Genomic DNA, 10270 nt, shown 5'->3' on the forward strand with positions numbered 1-10270 from the left:
TGTATGACATATGAAGTAATCCCTGTACCAAGTTTGAATGAAATCGCTTCAGGCATCTCTGAGATATCTGCGTGAACGGACGGACGGACGGACGGACGGACGGACGGACGCACGGACGGACGGACGGACGGACGCACGCACGCACGCACGCACGCACGCACACACGCACGGACACGACCAAACCTATAAGTCCCCCCGAACAGTGTCCGTGGGGACTAAAAATTATGGGTCAAATGTCACATACACAGTTACTGAACACACCAAAGACAGCACAGCACAGCAAGGCACAGACTATGAACAGAGGCTAACCCTAAGACCATGCATACCAAATTTCAAAGCAACTGAATGGGCAGACAAGATTTTTTTACAAAAAATGGGAGAATTGCTCCAAAAATACAACTATTAAAATTTATAGACAATTTGAACAAATCTAACATAAGTCACCATAAAGAACCAGGATACCAAGTTTCAATCACATCTGGCCTGTGGTTACACAGTATATGTAATTTGCTGGTTTTTCCCTTTTATACCTCATTTACATATTTTTGACACGGACAGGTTCATTTAAACAAATTCACATCTCCACCCCTGGGTGCACCTGAACACAAAACACTACCGGTAGATCATGTAGGTGCTTCAGTTTTGGAGTTTTAATCATGAGAATGGACATACATACACACATACAAACAGACAGATAGAGAGAAGCTGCTGACTCACCAGTATTCACGAATCACCGGTACTCGCTATATACATGTACATATACCAAAGGTGAGCTAAAATACGAAGCGATGTGGACATGTGCGCTATGTGGCACATTCGTGACAGATCCACACACAAACAAACACAAACAAACACATGTAATCAAATTCTAGCAAACAACACTCACCATCTGCCCTGTATAACAAAGACTTACCTTTCATTGATAATGTATTGTCTTGATATTGTTGGCACATCCTTTCAGTCAGTGTCTCTAATGGTTTCACTAGCTCATGCATTTTGTCGAAATGTTTTAAAGATTTGATAATTTCAGAACAATCTGAAAGAAATACATGTTTCAATATTAAGAAGCTGTAGAGTAACATTAATAGCTGATCTATGATAGTCCTTACTTAACAAAAATATTCAGATATCACATAAGCTGATCTATGATAGTCCTTAACTTAAGAAAAATAATCAGATATCACATTCATATTCACTAAAAATATAAGCACCACAACAATGTGCTCCAGCACAACTGAGTTTCTAAAACATAGGGCCAAAGACCCTGAAGCTACTATAGACATGGATACAAAATTAAGTATTTCCTGACTGTATGAAATTATCTCACTAAGGTCATCCTAGGGACCTGTAAACCAAATATTAAAGCTGTCTGACCAGCGGTTTTGAAAAAAACAAGTGACCCAACAGTTGACAGAGCTCTGCTGTGTTATGTAGAGAATAACTTTTTGTGACACATGTATTGATGAAGAAGGTGGATATCTTTGATAGCTCATTTCAGGATGGCCTGACCAAAAATGGCAAAATTAGCTGCAAAAATACAAAATTGATGATTTCATCATAATTTCAATATATTAAATTAAGATAAAGCCTAGGAACCTGTATACCAAATATCAAAGCTATCAGATGAGTAACTTTTGAGAAACAAATATTTTGACCAAAAATGGCAAAAATTGACCCAAAAATACAAAAATTGAAGATTTCATCAAATTTCAATATATCACACTAAGGCAACCCCTAGGAACCTGTATATCAAATATATAAGGCATCAGACAAGTATTTTTTTGTAAAAGTCAAAACCAACCCGTAAATGGCGGGAATCTTGTCTGAAAACACCACAGCTATGGCCTCACATGGTTATAGTCCAGCGCTACACAGCCAATAAGTCTGACTAGTGGCCGATATACCGTAGCTCCGCTGTGTTATGTAGAGAACAACTATTTTTGACACGTGGATATGAAGAAGGTGGAAATCTTTGATAGCTCATGTCAGTGGCCGGACAAAAAATGGCACAAATAGCTGAATAAATGATTGAAGATTTCATCATAATTTGAACATATCACATTAAGTAGGGAGGCCAACTGAAATTTTGAAATGTTCAATCTGCATTTTAATTAATGTAGTTTTTTAGATTTCAATGAGAGAAGCTAAACATTTTTTTAATTTTCGAAATTGGATGAACGGTTACAATTTTATAGCTTTTTAAAAAATTCACTTTTACTCTTTCTGTAGAAAGACAATACATATAATAACAATGGGAACAATGGGACAAAAATGAAGGAGTTTTAGCTGAAATTTACAGTAAATTTGCTGTAACTTTGTTAATAAAACATCTTTTTGTACCAAATTTGGCATGGAGATAGATTTCAATGGCACACACAAATGTATCCTAAAATTACGCGATTACGATGGTGGCCATATTGGATTTATCCATGGCAACGGATGAACGACACTTAACGAGAAATGACCAAATGAAAATATTAAGCTCAAATGGCATAAGTGATATATCAAATTGAAGGTCTTTTTGAGCTGATGACACTTTTGAATAGCTCTACTGCATTAAAACTACCTACAAAAAGTATTTTATCCAAATAAAGGCTTTCAAAACATCACCACTGGGGCCATGTGGAGTTTTGACATTATTTGGTAAAGGCTTCTTCAATTTTATCAGTTTCTGAACAATTTGAAACTTAGAATTTAATTTAAGGATTATTGGTTAAAACTATGTTCCAAAATTATTGATCATCTTTAAAATTCAGGAGTAAATTGAATGAGAAGTCGATGTTGGAGGTGCTAAAAATTGCATACTTGTCATGGTAAAGTTATCAGCAACTAAGATGGTCTCATCATACCACCTGTCAGACATGCAAATTTCCTTTGTTACAAACATTTAAAAAAATCAATACCCTTTCTTTTGCCAACACAGATGCAACTTATTCCCTTAGTTTCCTTGAAAATATTGTGTATGGCTGTCAAAAATCTATGTTGACAAAATCACAAAATTGCTATCTCCTCTGCACAAAAGGGATTGATCTTCTCATTATTCACCGTGAGAAATTAGAGATTATGATTATCAAAACTATGGTCCCAGACTTTTGATATATGGACCAAGCTGTTCTGTGTACAGAAGAAATTTGCTCCAGTTCAATGAGTGATCTCCGTGTGTACGGATCATGGAGAATTGTGGGTAGCCTCACTTACTGTGAAGCGTGGTCAATATCTCCGTCATAAATACGTGAGCTGTTCAAAATTTCTCATTTTTCTAGCAAAAATTCAAAAGAAATAATGATAAACTGCGTACTAGAGGACGTTTCACTGAGAGTTGGTCGGGTTAGGTCTCGGAAAAATCGCTCAATTTTTTGTCTTGGATTTGGTCATATACACTGCCCTATGTTGGTGAAGAACCTTATATCACGAGAAAGAGCGAGATCTGGGCTTTCAAATGAGTATTCGATGTAAGGGATGTTTTGATTGGCTCACCTTCAAAAATGCGTTTCAAAATCAGCGATGTAAATATTAGGTGCTGCCATGTTTCAGATCGCCGTTCCCGGTACCGTTTCTAGCTCAATTTTGCAGTTTATTCAAAAAGTAAGTAGTTCATATAAAGAAATAAAAAACATAGAGAGAATAGCTGCATTTTAATTTTTAGCCTCATGTATTTTTTTCCACAATTTTCTTTCCCGTTATCGATGTTTTTCAATTTTGAACATGACTAAGTCACTGGTGATTGAGTGTCAATTCAGCACGTCCTGGGCGACCTGCTGGCCTCCCTACATTAAGATCATCTCTAAGAACTTGTCAACCAAAATTATCTGACAAGTAGTTTTTTGAGAATCAAATTTTCTGACCAACAATGGCAAGAAATGCCCCTTAAAGCTAAAATTGCAGATTTCATCATAATTTCATTATATCATATTTACTTCATCTGTAGGAACCTGTATACCAAATTTCAAAGCTATCAAAATACTAGTTTTGGAGAAACAAATTTCTTGACCAAAAATGGCAAAAATTGTCCCAAAAATACAAAATTGCAGATTTCATCATACTTTCTATATATCACATTTAGTTCATCTGTAGGCACCTGTATACCGAATTTCAGAGATATCAGACCAGTACTTTTTGAGAAACTAATTTTTCGACCAAGTATGGCAAAAATGGCCCCAAAATTACAAAATTGTAGATTTCATCATAATTTGAATATTTCATCATAATTTGAATATATATATATATATATATATATATATATATATATATATATATATATATATATATATTGCTCATATCTGTAAATCTGTATACCAAATATCACAGCTGTCAGACAAGCGGTTTTGATGAAACAAATTTTTTGACCAAAAACGACAAAAATTGCCTTAATAATACAAATTTACATATTTCTGCATAATTTGGACAAATATAAAATAGATTATCCCTAGGGATCTGTGTTCCAAATATCAAAGCTATCTGACCTGTACTTCTGAAGAAGAAGATTTTTAAAGATTTTTTGACCAAAAATGACAAAAATGCAAATTTCACCAAGATTTGAACAAATCTGACTGAAGTCACCCAAGTAAACTGCGTATCAAATTTCATAGCAGTCGGATGTGCAGTTTCAGAAAAGATTTTTCTACCAAAACAGCAAAAAATGACCCAAAATACACATATGCAAATTTCACTACAATTTGAACAAACTGAAGTGAGGTCACCTTAACTGAACTGCATATCAAATTTCAAAGCAATCAGACTTGCGGTTTCAGAGAAGAAGGCAATTGTTGAAGGATGCCGGACAACGACGTAAAATCAGCCTATTTGATAAGCTCCACGTCCCTGACAGTGGAGTTAATGAAAAAGCCAGTGCACGGCCATGGGCAACAATTATTGCAGCTGGTAAAACACAAACCTTCTCTCCATCGTCTTTGAGTCCTTGGCCACAGTCCCTCCGTCAGCATGGATAGAGGGACTGTGCTTTGGCTAAAGGCCAAAAGCTGACTGAAAAATTCTCACAGGGACCGTCCACCATGTGATTGGCCACAAATGACTGTGCACCAGTGTTTAGAGGGCAGTGGTTGTTGCACTGCACATGCACCACTTTTTTGTTGATAATGTTATGTAGGTCATTTTCCCCCACACTCATCATGACCTGAGTTATTTAGTCTAGACCATTCTCAAGGTCACTGCCCTTAATGACCTCACAACCTTGAATTCAATTAGTCATGTTCGGAATGTTCTGGAAATTTAATTAGTTGTGTAAAAGAGAACAGTAATTAGCATGTCAATAAAAGTTCTAGATTGTTCTTATTCCTATCTGACTTACAGATTGATATATGGCGGGTGCCACATGTGGGGCAGGATGCGCTTACTATTTTCGTAACACCTGACATCACTTCTTGGTCTTTTGGCCAGAGGTCCATATATCTTTCTTTCATGAATTTGACTTTGTTTGTACCGTCTATTTACTGTCTGTTCTGTGCTGTTTTGTGTCTATGTTTACAACTATTGTCTTACAAATTTTGACCTAGTGTTATTGGATTATGGATTGGTATGATTGCGATTATCTTATATGCTCCTATGTAAGCACATGGGTATAAATAGGGACGTGAACAGCTTGCAGTCAGACTTTTGGGATTGTGTCTCTTGTGTGTTACTTCAAGTCTTTGGAAACTCCAGCAGTATTAATTTTCAAGACTTTTCAAGACCTTGGCTGCCAACGCTGGATTTATACTGTGGACTTTGTGCAACTTCAAGCCTGCAAGCCAAAGGAGCGCCTATGGTTAGATTTGCTGATGGTATGCTTGTGACAGACTGGCCGCCACTTTAATAAGCGGCAATACCGCAAACATTATAATCAACCCGTAACCTAGTAGCAAATATGTTTTAAGCTATTATTATGAAAATCGGTTTTGGTCATGTAAGGTCATTACATATTCATTTTGTAGGCTGATTAACACAGAAATACTAAGACTTCTTACGCAAGTGTCTCCATGGATGAACATGGGTCACATCTACCGTATAGAGGGTATGCAACGTTCACATTTTCCAAAAATACCATAAAAGTGACAACTCAGCAATACAGGGCACAAATGAAAAAAGCCAGTTTGAACTACAATTGAATGTTCTTCTTGTTTTCCTCTTTAATGTTTTATGGTTTACAAATAAAAAATTCAATGTGAAAGTCATCGCATTGCATTGCATTGACCATCTACTGTCCATGCCCATTTGTGGCTAACTGTTATATGCAAATATTTCACCTTCAACCTTGACTTTCCCCATATATGGATTTAATCATTGTTAGAGGCCAAGTGCAATCGATGTTCCTTTTGTTCTAACTATCATGGAGGTCCGTTGAAATACCTCGGCAAACTGCTATTTTCAACTGATGACCATGAAGGCCAAAATTAGCACACACATTGTCTGCGAAAAAATAGTCTATGATTCGCTTATATCAGGTATTTTCCCTTCTGAACTCTCATCACTTCAGGAGCTGGCAATATTCTCTGTTTTCAAAAAAGGAAAAACTACCCAAAATTTGTCAGTTCACTGATAAATTGGCCTAGTACAGAAACTTTAAAACCAAAACTCCACTGTCCCGAAAAGGCAGAGTCGAACGATGCCGTCTTTTGAAGAACAACTGTGTAACTTACACGCGATACACTGCTGGCAGATTGTCATGATCCCAAGGTCAGGGAATTGTGCCCTCTAGTGTTAGCTTAGCATAGCTGAACCTAGACTCTCCACAGTCGCTGTGCCTTGTTTTGTGCGCGCCCACGGTGGGCCTGCATTCGAAGGCTACGCTGTGCAGCTGTGAGCACGCGCTGCCAGACACAGCGACTGTCGGTTCTTGCAAGTATATGAATATTCATAAGGGTAGTGACGTCAAAAGAAACACCTATCTAACTGGGCGGAGAGAATATGTACTAGTAGCTGGTAGACTTATATTACGCGGTATGTTTTTATTTTTCATTTTTCATTTTATTTGGCTATGGTACTTGTCATTTTATTTTGATTAACGGATGTGCGGAGTTCTATAAAGTACCCGGATCAGGCAGAAATCCGACTGGTCGCTTGCAAGAACGTCCAGACCCTGGGATTCGCGTCGCGTCTCTGAAGGGCGCGCGCGTGTTCCAACAGGGAAGAACGCGAATCGCAGGGTCTCTGCCAGACTAAGCTGAACCTTGTGCAGCATGTTTTCAACTGGGGGGACCCCCTCAGGAGCATGCGCAGCGCGACGACCACTGCCTTTTAACCTAAGATGGAGCACAGTTGCGAGTGGAGTGATACGTACCGGCCGCCGCGTAATAGTACGCGGCGGCCGGTACGTATCACTCCACTCGCAACTGTGGCATGGATGTACCTCCATGACCTAAGCTTCACATGGATCTTGGAGGTATGAAGTCTCTTCCTACCTCCATGTTGTATGGATCATACCTTGACAGGCTTGTGGACCACCGCAGTTGTTGTTGAATGCACTGCCACCGCCGCCATTGCAGTTTGTTCTTTCACAGGATTCCAGATCCGAAAGAAGACAGTCCTTGTTCATTATTTTCGCCGATTTCATCTTTAAAGAACAAATTTTGATGCAAAAATATTTTAGAAGGGCGTAAAATTCAAATCTGAGATAGGGTTAAACCACAGGCACTCCACGAAAACCGCGGCTTCGGCTGTGTTGACTCTTGAACTTGAAGCAAGCAAGCTTTGGTTATATGAACTTTTGACCTCTCAACTCAACTTTGAAACATCCGTTGGGGGCGTTTTACACAAAGGCACTATATGTGTTGATAACACACAGCTCGTTGGCTGGGTAGTCTGCTAGATCGATCGATTTTCGGCTCGATCTATCGATCCAGCACTCAATCTGCCCACCACTGTAACCTAAATTTAGACTATTTAGGGAGTAGTTAGGTTGCAGAGGCGGGCGATTTAGATCTTAATTTTTTTCAATCAATCCTCAAAATCTCAAATGCAATCTTGCTGCGAATCCGTAGCCTCTGCCACTCGGGTAGCTTGGTCATTGGAGTGGTAGGGCTCTTTTCGCAGCAAATGCATTTCAAATCCCCGGCTATTTGATCAAAAGTTGTTCAAACCCCCGCATAATTATACCCAGGCTGTGTTGAATTTCAACATGATTTTAGGAAATAATCGTCAAACACCCGACAGATTTTCATATTTGCATTATTCGGCAATTGCCAGGCAATACTCACCGGGAATACTCAGGGTCTGTGCAAATTTATTCATTGCAAAATTTTCAAAAGTATCCAACAGTATCCATTCTACTTATAACAGCTATCAGATTCTATCTTTTTTTTCTACTCTAAATCACTTACAATCTACCACCAGTATTTAAAATTGTTTGTCAGACACCCATAGTTTAGAAAGCATGATTCTCATTCCCCTTTTCAAGATACTTTGTTGTCTCCACCATGGTATATATTTTTTCTTTGTTGTTTAGCCGATGACGATAACGACAGATCGCATGTTCTCCTGTGTGACAATAACATGCTATTCAAAATTGACCAAGATGCAGCGGAACGATTTATTTTGAAAATCATTCCACTTCAAAAGTCAGAATAATCTCCTTCCTGCACTTATATTCACTGATTATAGTGCTACGCTATAATAAAATAACCTTATGGATCACGTCATGCGAGTCTCTTCTTTAGATTTTGTTACGGCGTTATACGGCCTCCCACAATAACGCCGGTAACACACAGCCCTGCCATGCAGAGCTATTAAAGCCTGGGTATAATTATGCAGGTTTTTGAACAACTTTTGATCAAATAGCCGGGGAATTGAAATGCATTTGCTGCGAAAAAGAGCCCTACCACTCCAATGACCAAGCTACCCGAGTGGCAGAGGCTACGGATTCGCAGCAAGAAATGCATTTGAGATTTTGAGGATTGATTGAAAAAAATTAAGATCTAAATCGCCCGCCACTGCAACCTAAGGGGAGAACCATTTGATTTCTGGGGGGGATATGGAGGATTTTGAGAAAAAAAAATTGTCACCAGGTGAGAGAGAAGAAAAAAAATTGATCCTGTCATGGCCTGAAAAAAAAAATTGTCAGAACAGACAGAAGAGAAAAAAAAAATTGTCACAATGCACCAGAAATAAGCAAAATTAGGAAACCTTATTCTCATGTATTCTTTGCCGGCGCGCCGCCATAGGCGGCGCAAATGTTTTACCACAAGCAATTCTTATGTTTCTTTTCCCAGCACTTATGATATAAGCATGCACTACATAGGTCTACTTTACACCTCAGTACACTCAATGTTTTCCTTCCCTTTTCTGACCTAAGAAATCATGTTTCAGGATTTCTGTTGCAATATCTCAATGGCATAGGCACTATCTAAAGGGGACTATTTGACTTCTGTAAATTGTGAAAATTTAAAACACAAGACAGGAGTCAATAAACTAGTGTTAAACCATATATTATTTTCTCAATAAAATCTGTCAGAAAGATGTACCTTGACAATGAAAAATTGAGGAACAACAAATATAATGAAATACATGTGTGAGCCTTGTTTTTCTGACCACAAACACTGGATCGCAAACATACCATATCCAGGCTTTTCATTAGAAGCTGGCAGCTGCAGAAATGACACAAGAAGGTCACAGATTTTCCGTTCCTGTATATTCATTTGTCTTCAGTCTCTCTGGCAAACAGAACTGTTTTTCACAAATTGTATTGTCGTTGTTTGGTTGTTGAATATTGTGACTCAAAAACTGATCATGCAAAAATGTAAAAATATCAGTGTTCAATGTCATTTTCAAACAGTTTTACCGAGTGCAAAATAAACTGAAACTCCTCTCAGATTGCACCATTAAACACATCAATTTCTCAAAATTTCCAATACGAGAGGGGGAATCCCCCTCTCGTGCTCTCCCCCTTGGGGTATTCTAACAGTTTCACTTAGTAAAAAAATTAAAAACACCTCTCAGACTGCACCATTGCACACATCAATATCTTAAAAATTTCCATGCAAGATAGGGGAAAGCCCCTGTGACACTTTCCCCCTAAGTCTCTCTCATGTTCTCCACCTGTACTTTCAAATTCTGCCTGGTCAGATATCCTAGTGAAAACCCTGTCATAATATCCATCCAAATTAAACAATATACTATATGGTTAGATACTGCGTGATCTTTTATATCTTTATTTTATTGTGACTTTGAATTTCATTTTGATGTGTTCACCTTTTTTGAACCATCATGAGATAACTGATGATAGTCTAGCAGGGTACATCAGGATTTGAAAGGTCTTTACTGTTGCTGTATTTTGTAA

The 10270-nt window shown here is 38.1% G+C and overlaps 1 protein-coding gene across 1 annotated transcript in view; it reads right to left on the bottom strand.

Annotated features, from left to right (window-relative positions):
- Window positions 1-7652, bottom strand: part of LOC139116729 (zinc finger protein 708-like) — a 62006-nt gene extending 54354 nt beyond the window's left edge. The window contains exon 1 of the mRNA XM_070679348.1: window positions 7420-7652. Coding sequence (XP_070535449.1) covers window positions 7420-7549 — 130 coding nt within the window. The 5' untranslated portion in view covers window positions 7550-7652. The remainder of the gene's footprint in view (window positions 1-7419) is intronic.
- Window positions 7653-10270: the final 2618 nt, after the last annotated feature.

This window comes from Ptychodera flava, chromosome 18, assembly GCF_041260155.1.
Source record: "Ptychodera flava strain L36383 chromosome 18, AS_Pfla_20210202, whole genome shotgun sequence".
In the NCBI taxonomy this organism is placed as follows: domain Eukaryota; kingdom Metazoa; phylum Hemichordata; class Enteropneusta; family Ptychoderidae; genus Ptychodera; species Ptychodera flava.